Genomic DNA, 18741 nt, shown 5'->3' on the forward strand with positions numbered 1-18741 from the left:
GGTCTCTGTCCTATTTTTTTTCCCCAAATGCTGGGGATAGAACTCAGTGCTTTGCATATGCCAAGCAAATGCTCTACCACTGAGCTACATTCCCAGCCCCCTCTCCTCTATTTTTATAAGGTCCCTTTTTATACTTTTTTCTCTCTAGCTTCTACATATGAGAAAATGTGTGACCCTTGACATACTGAATCTGACTTATTTTGCTTAACGTATAATCTCCAGTTCCATATTTTTTTCTGTAAATGACATATTCATTCTTTTTTATGGCTGAATAAAATTCATGGTGTATATGTACCACATTTTCTTTACCTGTTCATCTGTTGGTGGAACCTGGGATGGTTACATAACGTGGCTATTGTGAATTGTGCTGCCATAAACATGGGTTTGCATGTATTGTTATAGCAATCTGATGCTCCGTATACACAATGGAGTTTTATTCAGCCTTCAAGAGGAAGGAAGTTCTGATACACTTTGAGGACATTGTGCTACATGAAATCAACCAGTCACAAACAGACTATAAATACCATGTGGTCCCACTCATGTAAGGTCCCTGAGAGTAGTCAAATTCATAGAGACAGAAAGTAGGATGGGGGTTACCAGGGGTTGGGGAAGAGGAACAGTGAGTTTTAGTTTGGGAAGATAAAAAGTTCCGGAGAGAGACAGTGGTGGTGGCTGCATGAGTGTGAATGTGTTTAATGCCACTGTGTTGGATGGCTGGGCCCAGCCTGGGAAGCTGACAGAATCTACATAAGTGGATTTTTGCTCTCCAGACACCCATTTTCCCCCCTGACTTTAATTTTATTATTCTGGGTAGAAAACTTTCTACAGTGCATCTTGCCCTTCCTTTTTTTTTTTTTTTTTTTTTGTTGGTCGTTCAAAACACCACACAGTTCTTGATATATCATATTTCACAGTTTGATTCAAGTGGGTTATGAACTCCCATTTTTACCCCATATACAGATTGCTGAATCACATCATTTACACTTCCATTGATTTACACATTGCCATTCTAGTGTCTGTTGTATTCTGCTGCCTTTCCTATCCTCTACTATCCCCCCTCCCCTCCCCTCCCCTCCCCTCTTCTCTCTCTACCCCCTCTACTGTAAATCATTTCTTCCACTTGTATTATTCTTCCCTTATCCCTCACTTCCTCTTGTATGTAATTTTGTATAACCCTGAGGATTACCTTCCATTTCCATGCAATTTCCCTTCTCTCTCCCTTTCCCTCTCACCTCTCATCCCTGTTTAATGTTAATCTTCTTCTCATGCTCTTTGTCCCTACTCTGTCCTTAGTTACTCCCCTTATATCAAAGAAGACATTTGGCATTTGTTTTTTAGGGATTTTGCCCTTCCTTTTTAAATGTAGAAATAAGAACCCTGCTCCTGCCTGGTGCCATGTCTCAGGCCATCCTTACGCTGTGCACACAGTAAGTACCATATGGGGATTTCCAGATGTTGCCCAGGGGAGGCCTTGGGACCTCTATACTGAGGCCCCACCCTCCAGGACTTGCTTCTGGAACTCAGTTCCGCTTTTAAAATATTTTTTTTTCCTGCTTTCCCCTCAACACTGGGTGTCCCTTCTCCGTGTTTTCTGGGTGCAACCTGTCTCTATCACCCTTTCTGTTGATTTCTGATTTGCTTGGGATTTGAAACCCAGGTCAGCAAATTCATTAGAATCTACCTAAATCAAGAGTCCATGTGTTCTGAGCCAGGACCCAAAGCATTTTCCTTATGCGAGAAATCCACTCCCTCTTTTCAAGGATTTGTGTAATATCTTGTGTGTGTGTGTGTGTGTGTGTGTACATCTGTGCACTTGCGTGCCTGTGCATGTGTGAATGTGTGCTACACTAGCACCTTGGCACGAAGATCTTAGGGTCTTAAAGTGCTCTGCTGAGAGGCAGACAGACACATCCAGTGTCCTCCCTGAAGGCAGGAGAACGTCATCCTGTCCTGGCATAGATGTGGGAGCCACATCATGAAGGTGTACACATTGGGCAGGAGGCCCGGTGAGCTGTCAAGAACTCAGATTCTCAGGCGGGAGAATTCCCAGGACAGGAATCTCATGCAGGGAATGAGTCCAGACGCTGACTCTGGGCTGAGCAGGCTGGCCTGCTGACTTTCCATCTCAGGTTGATGCAGGAACCACCCAGTCCCCACGAGGCCTCATGTCAGGACCTTGGTCATTGAAACAACGTCTGACCAAACACTTTCTGCGATGGCTTGTGTGGGGCTGTTGCCTACCACCACTCGACCAATGAGAAAACTGATATCATGTCAGGGAGGGCGGGTCACTGGAGACTTCAAAAGAGGGAAAGGGTCACACACGGTTGCGCGTACAGAGTGGAGACGGCAGTGACAGCAACCCAGCTAGGCAACACCTATTGCGTGGCAGGCATGGTGCTACCCAACACGAGCAATTATATCATGTGATGCTCACGCTGGCCCTCAATTGATGCAGGAGGAAACTGCAGTTGTTGGGGTGGGGGAGCTGGCTTGTCCAGGGTCCCTGGCAAGGGGCAGAGCCAGGATCTAAAGTCTCTGCCTGTTGTCTTGGTCACATGCCACTCTACCCAGGAGACAAGGCCTCAGTAGCTGGGTCTCCAAGACGTGAGTAAAGAAAGTAGGCTGAGAAATGAAGGTGCCGGTCCTCTGGCTTGGGTGGTGACAGGGAGGCTGCCTTCACCTCCCAGCACAGAGGATGGAAAAAGATGCAGGGGGCCAGTTTCCACCATGATAATCAGACTCAAATCACCTTCTAATCTAATTGCTCCCATCGCAGCAGAGAACTGGCCGCTGGGCGACCGTATCTGGAGGCAGGAGGGGGGAGGAGGAAGCCAGAGGCCGGCTTGGGGTGAAGTCGAGCACAGCGGGGTCCTCCGGGGCCTGGCACTAGATGGGAGCAGGGGGGCTGGAGGCATCCACCTTCCCCTCTTGGCCCTCATCTCCTCCTGAAGGCTCAGGATGAATGTCCCTCTCCTAGGTGGCCCTCCCTGACTCCTATGAGAGGATCTCATCTCCCTCTTCTGAACCAGCTCCGTGGCCTTCCTTGGGGTACCCCCTGGTTGGCTCCCCAGGGAGCCCCTGGCAGGTAGGGCCTGTGCACATCTCCCCCAGGGGCCTCCTCAGCAGAGCCTGGGGTGCAGCTGCCACTGTAGCCCCTTCCTTGGGGACCTCCTTTTTTGGCATGTGCTGCATTTAGAATGGAGAATATACGCCCCCTTCCCAATCCACTGTGTGGCCTTACAAAGGCCACCTTAGTCCTGCTTTGCCCCTGCTTCCCACACCTCCCTGGGTGGTACCCTTGTCCTCCTGCCAGAGGAGGAATGGCATAAACCAGCCTGTGCTCCCCAGGCTCTTCCCGATCAGCTCTGGAAGTCCCTTGCAGGGGGCGATGCTTGACACCAAGGCTCTAATGTTGGGACAAGAGGCCTGGAGCTTAAGGTCAGCTGACTCCATCTCTCAGAGTCAGAATGGCAGGGTCTCTGTGGAAGGGCATTCTGGGAAGTTCTAGGCAAAGGTAGGAGGGGCCGGTGTGACAGCAGTGGGTCACTTGGCAGACACTCAGGGCTCACGAAGGCAGGGTGACAGCGTTGCAAGCTTGGTGTTCCTAGCATTTGGTGGGGGGAGAGAGGGAGGAAGAGAAGGCATATTAACTGAGCACTCGCTACGTGCCACAGACAGTCCAGTGGCTTTTCCTACTTAGGGTGTGAGGTCATGTGAGGGCAGAGCTGGGATGGTCAGCCCAAGGGGGAGGTGGAGGCGGAGCAGCGGGGAGCTGGGTCAGCCAGCCATGGAGGGGGTGGCTCCCATCCGCCAATGAGAGAAAGAGGAGCCCAAGGGCAGTCAGGCCTGGAACCAGGGCTCGTTGACCTCTTGGTTTGGCCCCTGAGTCTGTCTTTGCCCAGGGAGAAGGGAGAAGCAGCCACATCTCCTAAAGGGCCTCCTTGGGTGAAGAGAGATCATGAGAAGGGAGAGGTCAACTCGAGGGCTTAGGATTCCCCTCCTGGCAAAAGCACCAAGCTGTGTCAAGAGGATCCCCTGCCCAGTCACTCTTGTCCCATCCCCTTGTTATTAATGCAGCTGGCAAAGCGTCCCCCTCACAACAGCCCTACGAGGCAGGTTTTGGTGCAAACGCAAGCCCGGCTCCCTCTGCCCACCTGTGGCCTCTCTGGCTCAGAGAGGCTGAGTGACGGCCCAGAGTCACACAGCAGCACACAGCGGAGCTGGGACTTGGACCCGTGCTCTATCCACTACACCCCGCTGCCGCTCATGGAGAAGAGGCAGGGTAGTGTAATGGAGAGAGTGCGGGCCGAGTGGCAGACAGGGCCTTCTGCTGTCACGGTGTCGTCTTAGGCTCCCTGAGGTGGTGGCCATGGTGGCAGGTCCGGCTCTTGGCTGGGCCTGGCCTTCCACTTGGCGGGGTGGGCAGCAGGCATGGGAGGTGGGCAGAGTCCCCAGAGGGCTTACTGATGTCTTGTGCAACCTTGCGCTGTCACCACTCTGGCTGGGGGGGGGGGGACGGAGGCTGGTGGGGGTCCTGCCTGTGGGATGCTCCCCCACCCTGGCCCCCGGCTGCAGCCCCCTCCTCTGATACCCAGCTGCTGTCTACTGTCTCCAGTGGAAGCTGATGCAGGGGCTTCCGATGGGCCACGCTGCCGGGTGACAGTCCCTGCAGACCCTGGAGGTGAGCTGGGCTTGGGCAGATCCCAGGGCTGGGGGGACCCAGGGGCGGGGTTCATCTCCGGCTCTGCCTCTGCCCCCTGTGTGGTCTGACACCCCTTCCCTGGGTGTCAGTTTCTTCAGCTTCAATTTGGGACAAGACCAGAGTTTTCTAGGGGATATTTGAATCCCCTGAAATGCTTCAAAATCCCAAGTCTGGACATCTCTTTCTTGTAAGAGGGATCATTGCTTCCTCTCATGGGGGTCATGGACGACAAGCATTCATAAAAATAGAAATAACCAAAAACCAAGACAAAACACTGGTCTTTCATGAAAGGCGAAGCCAAGATGAGGGGCTGTTTCAAGTTCAGGGGGGCTGGAGAGACAAGAGAGATTTCAAGAGTCCTGCAGGCCTGCTGGGTGTACATCTATAATCCCAGCGATTCAGGAGGCTGAGGCAGGAGGATTCCAAGTTTGAGGCCAGCCTCAGTGACTTAGCAGGGCTCTGAGCAAATTTTAGTGAGACCCTGTCTCGAAAATGAAAAATATAAAGGGCTTGGGATTTGGCTCAGTGGTAAAGCGCCCCTGGGTTAAATCCCTGGTACCAAAAAAAAAAAAAAAATGTCCTGTAGGCCCTGCATCCCATACCCTGTGCTGGCCTGGGACAGGGACAATCAGTGGAATGTGACTGCGGATGTTCATTAGGGAATAATTTCTTATCAATGTCAAGTTTCTGGATTGTGATGGCTGTGGCATGGTCACTTATGGGAATATCGTAGTTCTTGGCGATCCCCCTGCAGGGCTGAGGGAGAAGGGCCACACCCCTGCAGGAGGGGAGAGACTGAACGGGAGCCCATCACTACGATCATACCCGGGTTCTCCTTGTACCATTTTTTTTGCCATGTTTCTGGAAATTTAAAATGATCTTAAAATACAAAGCTGAGAAGATAAATAGACCAAGGTCAGAGTTTGCTCTCCAGGGACCATCTGTTGTTTGACCACATGAAAAAATTAGAATTCCGTCAATTCTTGAACACTGGGGGACAGTGCGTGAACATCTGGATTTCTGGTTCTTGCCAAGTGAGCTCTGTGGCCACCCAGGGTGGTGCCCGGGGCACAGCTGTGTCCTGGCTGGGCTTTCCCACAGATGTGGGGTCGGAGATTCCTGAACCTTCCTCCCCCTGGCCAGTCTGCAGATATGTGGGACTCGGGCTTGCACAGGACTGTCCGTCATGGGGGACAGTGCGTGACTGCCTGAGCCTTCCCACTGCACGCAGCACCCCAGGTCTGTGGCATTTGGAAAGGACAGTCACCTCCATGCATGCCTGTGGTCCCCACAGTGGCCCTGCAGGGTAAGTGACAGGGGCCATTGCACAGACACAGACATGGAGGCTCAGGGGGGTGAGGGCCCTGCTCGGGGTCACAGGCCAAGTGCGGCTGGGACAACTGACTAGAACTGGAGTGTTCTTTGCCTTCTGTAAAGCAAACCAATGTGTTGGACATCCCTAGGGGGTGTCTGAAGCACCATGAGGATCCTGTGAGTGCCTGCAGACTTGTCCCTCCTTTTCTCAAGGGCTCAGCATGGCCTCTTTGCAGAGGTAAGGGGCTGATGGTTTCTGGTCATTCACAAAAATTAGCCTTTGTATTTGTTCTGCAGGGGCTCAGGGCCTGGGGAAGATGGCAACCAGGAAGACCCGCCCCCTGGAAGAAGCTGGAGTCGGGAGGACATGCAGGGTGGAGTGGAGTGGGCAGCCCAGAGGGGTGGGAAAGGGGAGATATTGAGATAAAGAAGACAGGGCGAAGGATACTTCTGAAGACTCCATATGTCCACACACGACCTCTCCCACTGGGGTTACCAGCCCATTTTAGACATGAGGAAATAGAGGCCCAGAGAGGGTAAGAAGATTGTCTGGAGTCTCCAGCCAAGGAGGGCAGATATGGGGTAGAAACCCAGGACTGTTTTACCCCTGATTCCAGGCTCCCCTCTGGGGGACAGGGAAAGGAAACAACAAGCATCTTAAATAGCTCTGTGCCAGCATGATGCTAGGGTCTCCACCTCCATCTTATCACTAGTGCCATCCCTATCAGCCTCAAAGGTAAAACGAGGCTCAGAGAAGTGAAGCAACATGCCTGAGGCCACACAGCCAGTTCATCTCTCAGTGGCCATTTCACAGCCCTGCTCATACTCAGTGACAGGGAATTCACTGCCCTGTGGACAGCCTTGTTGTCCCTGAACAATTCAGAATGTCCTAGAATTATTCTCTTTCCATTTACACTCCTTCCTACTAGGCCAATTATACCTCTTCTGTTCCCTGGGAGCCTGGGCGGTCATCTGCCTTGGTCCCTCCTGGACACTGGGTTTCCGCTCACCAGGCTGCAGTCTCATGTGCACCCTGGGGTGATTCTGGGGATCCCGACTCCGCCCTCCCTGCGCTCACGGGCTCTGAGCTCGCTGGGCACACTTCCCACAATGCACCAGGACAGACTTGCAGGCCAGGTGGCCAGAAACCTGCCAGGTCCCCAGCCTTCCGGGGGCAGTGTAAACCCTGGAACTGCCCGGGCTGGTCAGCACCCCTCCTGACCTCCCAGGAAGACATCCCGACACCCTGGCGGGTACCTCCTGACAGGCAGAGGCTAGAGCCTCCTCCTCCTGCGTGGTCTTCCAGCTAACGGGACAGATCAAGACCAAAGCCTGGGTTCAACATGGGCTCAGGGACTCAAAGTGGCTTCCTGGGTCACCCCTCTGTCGTCTCAGTGCTCACAAGCCACCTACTCCTGAGCCGACACCAGCCTGAGATTCACAGGACTCACCCAGACCCCTACGGAGACCTGGAGGGCCCTGTATTTGTCCCCAGTCCCCAATCCTGCCCCACCCAGGGGGGAGGAGCCTCCAGGGTCTAAGGGCCACTAGGCCTCAGCTCTCTTGTGGGATCCCTTGGCCTCTGGGGGCTTCTGGAGACGAGGCTTCTCCTGGGCAGGAAGAAGGGACGCAGAGATGGAGAGATGCTCCCCAAGCCACTGGGATCCCCCACAGCTCCCCACAGCTCCTCTTTTGTCTCCTGCCCTGGTTTTCTCCCCTGCCTTCAACACTCTTGAGGATTTGGCCTCTCTGCTGCCTTTGGGCCCTCCGGTCTCTGCTCAGAGGCTCCGTGGCCTGTGATTCACCTGGGCTGGCTGCCTGGCTTCCCGTCCATCTCTGTGCATCTGCCTTTTCCAGGGTCTCTCTGCACCTGTGCTGACCTCTTTGGCTGGTTTGTGATGCTGTCAAGCCAGCGATTCTGGACATTTTCTCTCCTGGGGCCCCTGCCAGCATCCTCCCTTTCCACTCCTTCTCCAAACTCTCTGGAACCTTCATTGCCCATCCACTCAGGCCTATGCCTTCCCGCGGCTCTTGTGGAACAGATGACTCACCCAGATGCTTCCCCCAAGGATGCTCGCCTTGCCAACCACCTCATCCCAGAGGTCAGAGCCAGGGCCGAGGGACTGTGACCATCTCTTGAGGTCTCATGTGACCCTGAGTTCCCAAGAGAGGGTACTTAGGACCTTCCGTGGTTGCTCATTCAGACCCCAGGGTCTTTGCACTGCTGTTCCTCTGTCATGGATGACATTTTCAGTGTTCCACTTTTACAAAGCCCCTCAGAGAGGCCTTCCCTGAGCAGCTGAGGTCCTGACCCCCTTCCTCAGGGCCTCTTTCTCACTACAATGGTATGTCTTCATCTAATAAATCATTATCTAAAATAAAGTCACCTATTTGTTCCTGGCAGCCCTGTCTCTGGAGGGGGGGGGGTGACAGGCTGGCTCTTCCTCACCCGGCTCAGCTCACATGTGGCCTCCACAAGAGGCTGTCCCTAACCTCTCCACACCCCATCCTCGTGTCCTGCTGGTTTTCTTCATACACCTGTCACTCCGGGCGTGTCCACGCGGCCTCCCTCTCTCATTTCACCACAGGCTCTGCAGGACTGGCCTTGCTTGCCTCAGCCACTGCGGTAGCCCCAGCACCCACACTAAGTGTCCGCAAAGATTGTCACCAGATGGATTCTTTCTCATGCCTGATGAGAAAGCGTTGGTGTTTGGCTTTTGAGTAAGCCAAGTCACTAGAAGGTACGTTCCACGGGATGAGGGGTCACTTTGAAGTGACTGTGACAAGGTTGACTTTCTGCACTGTGCCAGCCCCAAGGTTCAGAGCATCGCCAGGTGCCCAGGAGGCTCACTGTAAGTCAAGGGATGGCCTTCTCATTGAGGCCTGAGCTTCAGAGAGCCCAGAGGCCAGGACCACGGTCCCTGAGCTCCTTTGGCCTCATGAAGGGGACACTCAGGCATCGCCCTCCCTGTGGGGGTGGGAACCAGCCCACTGTGGGGCCGCAGCTCACCTGACAGCAGCATGGGGTCTTTGTCCACGGACTTGCGCACCTGGTCAGACTCCCCTGTCAGGGAGCTTTCGTCGATCTTGAGGTCATTGCCCTGGATGAAGAGGCCGTCTGCAGGGAGGAGGTCACCTGTTGGAGGAAGGGCAGGGGAGTTGGCCGGCTGTCTCAGGTGGTCAGAGAGACTGGGACAGTCCATGGTGTGGGAAGGTTCTCTGCTGAGGACCGGATGCCTAGAGCTCCCGGGGTGCCTGAACCAAGATGGCGCCCACCAGAGGCCAAGGCGTAGCTCAGGTCTGGGGCCAAGTGAATGGTGCCAGGTCTAGGGAGCAGAGGTTGGGCCCAGTGATACTGCAAACACAAATGGGCAGGTACTTCACAAAGTGCTTCTGTTGGCCTGGCCTGGAGTGGGAGCCCAGGTGGTTTTCTCCATGATTCACTCTTTTCCAGTCTCAGCCATGCTTGGGGAGATTCTTTTGGATGAGACCAGTCTGACTTGGGTAGGCTGAGGGGATCCCCAACCAAGGCACCTCATCCGGGAAATCAAGCCCTCTCAGCTGAGGGAGGAGGGGCGCTCCTCTCCCTGCCCCATGGTCTGCCTCTACTTACCCAGAACATATCTAGTCAGACTCTCTTTGGTGGCTCCTGCCCACTTTCCCACTGGCAGTATTATAGGACCAGAATATTTGCTCATCTACTCCTGCTTCCTCTATCACCTCCGCTAGCCAGCAACCTTCCACTATAGCCAAACCAGGGATGGGAAATAGATCTCATCTCACAAACCCATTTGGAGTAGAAATGGTCCTTGGAGTGTTGTGTTAAGAAGGCTTCAGAGCTGTCCCCAGTCTCTGGGCTGTGATCACTTGGTGGGAGTTTGGACAGAAGGGATGCCTGTGCTAAGTACTTGCCATTTCTGATCTAAATGGATTCTGGGGTCCCATCTCTTCTAGGATTTCAAGGACCCCGGAGCACAGCCTGGCTTGGGATGTGTTCAGGGACCCCTTCCCTGGGTCAGCCTCTCTCTGCCTCTGCCTGGCCTGTCCCACCTCTGTCCAGACGCCGGCTTTCGAACGTGGCTCACCGTATTTGATCTGGGCGATGTCCCCGACCACGATCTCAGCCACGGGGATCTGGACCACCTGGCCAGCCCGGACCACCGTGAACTTCTGCTCCTGCTCAATGCGACTCTGCAGGCCCCGGAACTGTTTCTCTTTGCTCCAGTCATTGAAGGCTGTGACCAGGACCACACAGATGACGGAGAGGAGGATGGCGGCCCCCTCGATCCAACCTGCTTCTGCCTCTCCTTCATCCTCAGCCCCGGCCTGGGCCGTGGCACATCCTGCCAGGAGAGCAGAAGAGGTCAGCAAGGTCGAAAGGCCCCCCTGGCCTGGGTTTAAAGTCCAGCTCAAGTAACAAATATTAATAACCAGGTGACAATAATCCATTTGTTTAGCGGGTGCCAAGCTGGGGGCCAAGAGCTTCCTGTGGCTCAGATCGTAAAAGACTCTGCCCATTTCACTGAGGTGGAAGACGAGGGTTCTCGCCCCACCTAGGAAGGGCAGGTAGGGAGCTCAGATGTGACCTCAGGCAGTGTGGCTCAGGGCCCATTATCTCAGCCACTTCAGTTTCCTGCCTCCCCTCTCCAAACCTCAGCTTTCTCCTCTGTAAAATGGGAGGCATATTCTTTATCTCAGCGGCCTATTGTGAAGGTTGAAATTTAATGAAGGTTGAGATCTTGCACGGCCTGGCACAGACGGGTCCCTCTCCTCCACTTAACATCCAAAATGGGGCCTAATTCATGAGAAAAGTGAAAAAGTGTGGCTGGGAGAGAAGGAAGGCAACCAGTATTTGCCAAAAAAGGGTAGTTTTGTTCATATCCCCTCTTTTTGTTCATTCAACAATGGTGAGACAGACCCCCAGGCAGTGGGGACAGCAGGGTGGTGTTGGGGTGAGGGGATAAGAACCACAGTCCTGGGCCTGCCCTCCAGTGCTCTGAGTGACCTTGGGTGACCCTGGGTGAGTCTGTCCTCCCTTGGCTTCAGGGGCCTCATCTGGGCTCAGCACACGGGGCTTCTCACTTAGCCCCTGTTGGATGAGAGCTGAGGACGGGCCCCACTGCACAGTGAGGACTCCGACTCAGGCTGCCGGCTGCCTGTTTGACCCGCAGTGACCCTGAATCCCATACCTTGGCACCATGAACCTCCAAGCTGGGCCTTTTGACTGCTCGAGGGCTGCTAGGCCCATGTGATGAACAGAGAAAGAAAACACAGGGTGCATCAAACCCAGGGCCTCAGACTTGGGTGCTCAATCCCTGCTGTGCTGAGGTGAAGTCTTCCTATCCTCTGCTGGCCTGTACCCCCAAAGGATCCCGAGAGCGAGAGGTGTTCCCCCTGTGCAGATGAAGAACATGAGGCCCAGAGAAGTGAGGTACCACGGCAGCTGAGATCAGGCCTTTTTATCCACTGGGAGTTGGAGAGCAGCCGTCTCCATGGAAGGGCCCCTGAGCAGTGTCTGACCATCCACCCCCGAGGAGCTCAGAGGGGCTCCCTTCCATGGGACCTAGACAGGCGGTGGGGAAATCTGCAAGGCCTACGGTGTGCCAAACATTGACTTTTACCCTCGAGCTGACTGAGAGAAGAACGGTGGTTCAGAGAAGGAACAACTCACCTGGGTTCATGCAGCAGATCTGGGATTTGCAACCAGGACCTGGAATCTGACATCAGACCAGGCCTGCCCACTGCCTCTGTCTGCCACATTCGGGCCTTCCAAGGGAAGGTTACTAAAGACTTGTGGCTGACGGTCTAGAAGCCCAGTTTGGTCCCAAAGAACAGATAACAGTAGTTTCAAGAGACCCTAACAGAAGTTTCTGGAAAACCAGGGGTTAGAAGCAATATGATAAGAAGGCCACATGGGAGTGTTTGTGGCACTCTGCTCATGGGAGAGTCGGGGTTAGGCTGGCAGCCCCGAGCTCATGAAGGTAAAGCATCACTGTGGCCAAGCAACATGTGCCACTGGAAAATTCCAGGTCTCAGGCTGCACCAGCTGCTTCCTGCAGGCCAGTCAATTATGTCACCATGTGGGGTTCTCAAAGCTACTTCTTCTCCCCCTTGGGAGTTTCAGGCATTTCCAATAACTTTAAACTGCTCAACCAGACCAGCCCTTGGGGGTAAGACCATCACCGTTGTGCTAATGAGAACTGACGCTGGGCCAGCCCCGAGTTTGAATCCTAGCTGCACCACTTAGCTGCAGCATAGAATCCTATATTCTTCTCATATGCAAAATGAGGGTGATGATGGGTGTTCCCTCAAAAGGTGGTTGAGAGGGGGCTGGGGTTGTGGCTCAGTGGTAGAGCGCTCGCCTAGCACATGCAAGGCCCTGGGTTCGATCCTCAGCACCACATAAAAATAAATAAAATAAAGTTATTGTGTCCAACTACAAGTACAAAAAATAAATATTCTTAAAAAAAGGGTTGGAATGTGGCTCAGTGGTTAAGTACCCCTGGGTTCCATCCCCAGTACCAACAAACAAACAAAACATGAGAAACACAGATGCTCCTTGCTAGATGAAGCTTAGCGCACTTGGCCCTCTATATCGGTGAGTTCCAACCAACCAGAAGGAAAAATAATAAAGAAAAATAATTTGTCCTGTACTAGCATGCATAGTTTTTTTCGTTATTATTCCCTAAACAATACAGTATAACAACTATTCACCTAGCACTTACATTTTATTAGGTACCATAAGTCATTGAGAGACAATTTAAAGTATATGGGATAATGTGTGTATGGATTTTGGGCCAGTACCAGGACACTGTATAGAAGAGACTTCGCATCCTCGGGTTTGGTGGCCACACGGGTCCTGGAACCAATCTCCCATGGATCCTGAGGGGCGCCTATATTGAAATTCATTATTTTGGAGCTGAAGGGTGGACGGGGGAGTCGACATTATAGATAGAAGCCTGCTGCTTTGTTTCACAGGACTTCTGGCGCCTGCCGCCTTTACGTGCTCTGTAATGGAGAGGCCATATCCCCTGTCCTGTGCTTCCTCCACGGGCCCCCGTGACAGCAGTTACTGGAGGATTCGGACACTCCCTGAGGAGGCGGTAGAGAGCTTGTGGGCTCTGGAATGGGAAAGACCTGGCTTCAGTCCCAAGCTGTTCCGTGTGACTTGGCCTCTCTGAGCCCCGGTTTGGAAAGCTGTAAAGTGGGATGGCCCCAGGGGCTTGGGAACCCAGGGCCGACCACATGGTGGACTGATAAATGTCGGTCCTCCCGTTTCCATGATCCCCTCTTCATGAACTGGCTCACAGAAGCCCAGGGCATGGTGGTGGGGTCTGCACCCTGTTCCCTCAGCTCTCAGCCTTGTCTGCTGCCCTTGCTGATTCTATATTGAGGCGCCTCTGGGCCTTGAAGGGCACTCGCTCTGCCAGCAAAGATGGATTAGCTTCATCTCCTTTTGAGAACTGTCTGATGGTCCCATGGTGCCTCGGGACAGCCAGAAAGTAGGAGCTGCAGGACCCTGGAAGCGACCCCTATGCTCTGGTGCAAATAGGGTGAGAAGAGAAAGGAGGGAGGAGGCGGGTGGGCAGGTCCTGTGGAGTCTCCTCTGGGCCCTTGGACTGGGCTGGGGACAGGATTTGGAGACTGTGCCTTCAGGTACAAAGTGATGTGGGTGAGGGAATCACAGGCTGCGGAGTGTCCACAGGGTCCACAGCCCTTCTGATTGCTTTCTTGCTGGTGGCTGGGATTGCTTTACATAGCAGAAGCCATAGAGCCAGCCCTCAATCCCAGGTCTTCAAATCCTAAGTTGGGGATCCTTCCAGACAGCTCACTCCCATTCAGATGACCCAGTTCATCTTCCATGGTTTTGGGGAGAAAGGATAAGAGCCCTGAGTGCCCTGGAGTTGAACATTATCAAACTAGGCAATGTCAACAGAGTAATGATGTCACTACCGGACAAGGGCACAGGTCAGTGAACAAATCTCGACTGACCCCTGACTATGGGCCAGATGCCGAGCTCCACTCCCTGCACACTAATCGCATTCTGCACGGTCACTGTGCTGGGCAGGGGTCACCTGCCCCATTCTACAGACATGGAAAGTGAGGCGGAACAGGGAGGATCACTTGCTGGGGACTCACTGTGCCTGGACATTGTCCACGTTTTCTATCTGCTGAGAGCAGGCCTCTTTCCTCGGGCGGGTGTGTGGTTGGTGGGGAACAGCCAGACCCCAGGGCTGCCCGGGTGTCGCATCCCTCTGCCCGCACAAAACCTTTTCTTGGAAATGATCCCAGAAGTGTGTGCCTTTCCTCTCTGGCCCTTTGAGACCGTCCCCACCCAGGGAAGCCCGAGGCCTGGCTTGGGGCCACTGTCCCCATCTCTGGGAACCATTCCAGGCAAGCATCCTCTCCTCCCGGGCTTTAGTCCCTTCACCTACCCAGAGGTGGCGGCTGGGGATACCATGTGCCTGGTTACCGTAAGAGCTGGGGGCTGCGTGCGTCAGTGCTCAGCATGGAAGATGGTGGTGGGTGACCGCGCCAGGTGCACACTGGGGACTTGGGAGAAGCTGGTGGGTGCTGTCCAGCTTTCCCGGGGGCATGGTATAAAGAAACTGTCTGCCTTCTCCCTCCCTCCCTCCCTCCCTCCCTCCCTCCCTCCTTCTGCCTGCAGGGCTCCATTCAGGTCTGCAGGAGAAGCAGAGGCCTCTCACTGGCTCCAGTGGGTGTCCCCAGGAGCCATACCACAGTGCGGCAGGCACGAGCACCAGGCATGGGGATGTGGAAATTGTGGTCTAACCTGCTCCCACTGCCCCTCTCTGCTGTGCCGCAGAGGACCTCAGAGTTGGGTGCTGCACAGGATGCGCCTCCATCTACCCACAGATGCTGCAAGTCCGGGTCCCGAGTGCTGGCTCTGCTCGGGCTCTCCAGGATGTGCTCCAGGGTCCTGCATTCCCTCCAGTCCTCACAAGGGTTCCCCAGGGTAGCTTCCACCCCATTTTACAGCTGTAAACACTGAGGCTGGGAGCATCGGCATGCTGGCCTGTGATCTTGCATTAGACACATGGGACTGGGCCCTGAGCCCAGGCTCCCACCAGACTCTGGTGCCTCCTGGCAGTTGGCAGCTGGCGTTGAGACAAACCAAGGCCAGAGCCTGGGCTCTCAGGAGAAGGACCACCCTGTGGGGCTGAGGCACCTGCAGCTGCCTTGGACCCAGAGTGTGGCCTGCGTCAGGGCCCAGAGGCAGAAAGGGAAGAGGTGTGAAATCTCGCCTTGCTGCCTACACCTCAGGGCCTCAGGCAAGTCCCTCCCCTCCAGGGGCCTCATGTCTGCACCCCTGTGATGCATGCGATGGCGGCCAGCCCTGGAGCTGAGGGGCAGCTGTCCTGGAGTACGCTAGATGCCCCATCCATGCTCCCCACCTCCTGCCAACACCTGCTCTCTGAGCTCTAGGCCTGCACACCATTGGGTCACACAAGGCCATCTGTCTGGGTGGCAGTGACTCAGTCCTGTCCCTCTCTGAGGAAATGCAGCCAAGGGACAAGAGCGAGGAGCCAGAACGCCTCCGTCTGAGTCACGGTACTGTTGCTTCCTCGCTGTGTGGTTTAGCCAGTCTTAGCATCCCAGGTCCTCGGTTTGCTGGGTAATAATAGGACCTACCCACAGGGCTGCTGTGAGGACTGAGGGTGAGAAATGGACTTCCACCACCACAGCTCCCAAGTAGTGGCAGCTATAAAAATGCCACAAGTCTGATCATCACTATGTGTTTGTGTTGTATCCTTAGGTTTTGTTCGAGGCTTATTCAAGTAGCTATATTTAATCTTCTTCTATGTTTGCTTTGACATTTCTGCAGAGAAGGCTGCCCATCATGCATCTCTGATAATGTCCTATGGGAAAGTGCATCCTAGAATTCATTGTCAGGAAAAATGTCATCTTCCTCCTTGTGGACAACTTGAGCTATGCAAATCATCTGAATTCCCTTTCTTCCCTTGCTGCTGGGAAGCTCATGTCACACGTAGATCTCAATCATGGTGGCAACTGTAGCTGGCTTATTTGCTTCCATCCTTGTCCTGTTGGCTTTCTGTGAGATGTGTCCCTCTTATGTCTTATATCCATTATGGAAAAAATTTATTTGGGGAAACAATTAGTTTGTTATTATTTTGTGTAGGATTGAGGTAGTTGGTCTAATACATCTGGTTATCCAGTTTCTTGAGCAACTTAGGTTTGGGAGGGGGCAGAGCGGCACATGTTCAAGGGACCTCAGGGACTACATCTTTCATTGGAGAAAATGAGGCCCATTATGGTTATTTCTTACATACTACTAGCATTTTTTTTTTTTGCCAGAAGCAGTGACTGTAGGATGATCTATGCACACAACACATTTGTCAGAAGATGCGTCATTATCATTATAACAAAAGAAAGTGTTTGCAAGGTCTTACTGATTGAAAAAGCACATTATAAAGTGATCAAACAACAAAGCAATGTATCTTACATAATCCCACGTATCCACCGAGTGTGTCTAGCTACCTGCCTGCCTCTAGGTCACAGTGGGTTCTCTCTGGGTGGCGGGGTTACAGGTGGTTTCATTTTTCTACTTTGTGCTTACCTACATTTTAGACTTTTCCTATAGTGAGCTTGGATGGCTTTTGCACTATGTTAATTGGGTGTTTTTTTTTTTTCCTATTTAAGGAAATGCCCATCAGGGACCCCCGAGGGATCCGTGAACAGGGCTGAAGCACCATCAAATCAGCGTGTCAGGAGTGCACAGGGCAGGCGGTTCAGGCTTTGTCCCCAGCGGTGAGTGCCGGGAGCCCTTGCAGAGCAGCCTGGATGGATGTCAGGGTCACCGTCACCCCGTCTGCAGCACCCATCTTCATGAACAGCATGTGACTGTCTCAGGGGGGACCTGGCACTGGTGTCTAACAAACTCCACAGCAAACCCGAGGACTCTTTTTAGCTGGGTGCTGTGGTCTGGAAGGTCTCCCAGGCCCTTACTTTGGGAACTTAATCCTCACATTCATGTGTCGATGGGACCTGGAGGTGAGGCTTTTGGGAGGTGATGAAGGTCATGAGGGTGGGGCTCCCGCGATGGCATTAGTGGCTTAGGAGAAGAGACCCGAGCTGGCAGCTTGTTCTGCCTCACTATTGGGTCCCCTCCAGCCACTTTAGGATGTAGCAGGAGGTCCTCACCAGATGGTACTGGACTTCTAGCCTCCAGAACCAAATTTCTTTTCTTTAGAATTGACCTCGCCTGTGACATTCTGTTCTTGCCATGTAAAACAGAGACTGGGTAACCTGGAGCAAGTTAACCCACTTCTCTGTGCCTTGGTTTCCTTGTCTTTCAGATGGGCACAATGATGGCCCCTTGTTCACGGGGTGTCTGGAAGACAGCTCAGCTCAGAGCTTGGCACACTGTAAGTGCCTAATAAGTGCTCATGGTGATTACTATTACTGTTGGTCTGATCCTTGCATTTCACACAAAGGAAGACTGGATACTGAGGGCTTTAGACTGCTGCTCATTCGGTGTGTGTGAGGCCTACAGTTTCCTCATCTGGAAGCAGTGGTGGCCGTGGGCCCTGGGTGCCCTGCGGTGTGGGCACTGTGGCCAGGAGCGCATGCTCCATGCGGGGTGGGGATCAGGGGGTCTGAGGCCCCAACCTACCTTCGTTGCTCTCGCCAGGCGGGTGGTAGAAGGACAGTCCTAGGGAGATGATGGCCGCAATTTCCAGGATGATGAGCGTCACATCCTGCAGGGCTTCCCACACGAGCTGCAGGAAGGTTTTTGGCTTCTTTGGAGGTATAAAGTTTTGCCCAAAAATCTGCTTCCTCTTTTCCAGGTCTGGGGCGGTGCCTGGTAAACCTGTGGACAGAGTGCAGAGAGGTGGGCAGGGGTACCCTGGAGGGTCGCATGTGTGTCCCCAGGAACTGTGGGGAGGAGTGGGGGGGGGGAGCCGGCAGGAAAGTTCTCGGCACCTGACCCAGGGGCCCAGCACTTCTGTGTGCTTCGGGCTCTTGGTGGCTCCTGTCAAATGCCAGAGACACCGGGTAGTGGGCTGAATGGTCCTGCGAACACCAGGGCTCCGTCTTGCCTGCCCTAAATGTATTCAGAGCACCGACATCAGCCCCCAGCTGGGCAGAGCGTCTCCCACGGGCCTCTGTTACCATGAAGGACCGGGTACCTCCTGTGGTTATGGAAGGCTCCACTAGAATGGGAACAGGAGGCTGTGCTGGGTGCCCCTGCACCATCACCAAGGTGAACAAGGGTTAAGAAGAGCCATGAGAACTGCATAAGATAATCCATGCAGTCCAGGACAGGGCCAAGAGCAAGACAGGAGGTGACTTCCCGGGGCCACATACGGAAGGTGCTGGAAGCCACTTCTGGTGGGTGGGAGATGCTCAGCTGGGCTGGACCAGGGCAGCGAGGGGCAGCCAGATGTCGGCCTCGTCATGCAAGGGCTGGATGGATGGCGCAGCCAGGTTCACTGCCAACTCACTAGTTCTTCATTTCCAGATAGTTCCTCCAGCCTCAAGAGCCCCACCCCACCTCCTTCCTGCTCAGCAATCATGGGAAGCATCTCATTATCTTCTGGTAGCTTCTGATCTATGTCTGTGGCCCTAGCGGTCACCACTGAGCCTCACCCCACCAGGGAAGGCAAGTCCCTGGCTGGGAAAGGCTTCCCGTGCGCTCTGTCTGCTGGCCCCCCACAGAGGTCAGCCCTTCGCATGTT

General features: G+C 53.9%; 1 protein-coding gene across 11 annotated transcripts in view; it reads right to left on the reverse strand.

The window, feature by feature from the left end:
• Window positions 1-18741, reverse strand: part of ATP2B2 (ATPase plasma membrane Ca2+ transporting 2) — a 207140-nt gene that overhangs the window by 63076 nt on the left and 125323 nt on the right. For all 11 annotated transcript variants that reach the window (XR_014019885.1, XM_081276197.1, XM_081276198.1 and 8 more), the window contains 3 exons: window positions 17676-17873; window positions 10105-10362; window positions 9030-9155 (listed from right to left, as the gene is read on the reverse strand). Coding sequence is in view for 10 of the 11 variants with exons in the window: in XM_081276197.1 (XP_081132323.1) it covers window positions 9030-9155; window positions 10105-10362; window positions 17676-17873 (582 nt within the window). In the remaining variant the exon portion in view is untranslated. The remainder of the gene's footprint in view (window positions 1-9029; window positions 9156-10104; window positions 10363-17675; window positions 17874-18741) is intronic.

Source organism: Spermophilus citellus (assembly GCF_964194105.1).
Source record: "Spermophilus citellus genome assembly, chromosome: 19".
Classification (NCBI taxonomy): domain Eukaryota; kingdom Metazoa; phylum Chordata; class Mammalia; order Rodentia; family Sciuridae; genus Spermophilus; species Spermophilus citellus.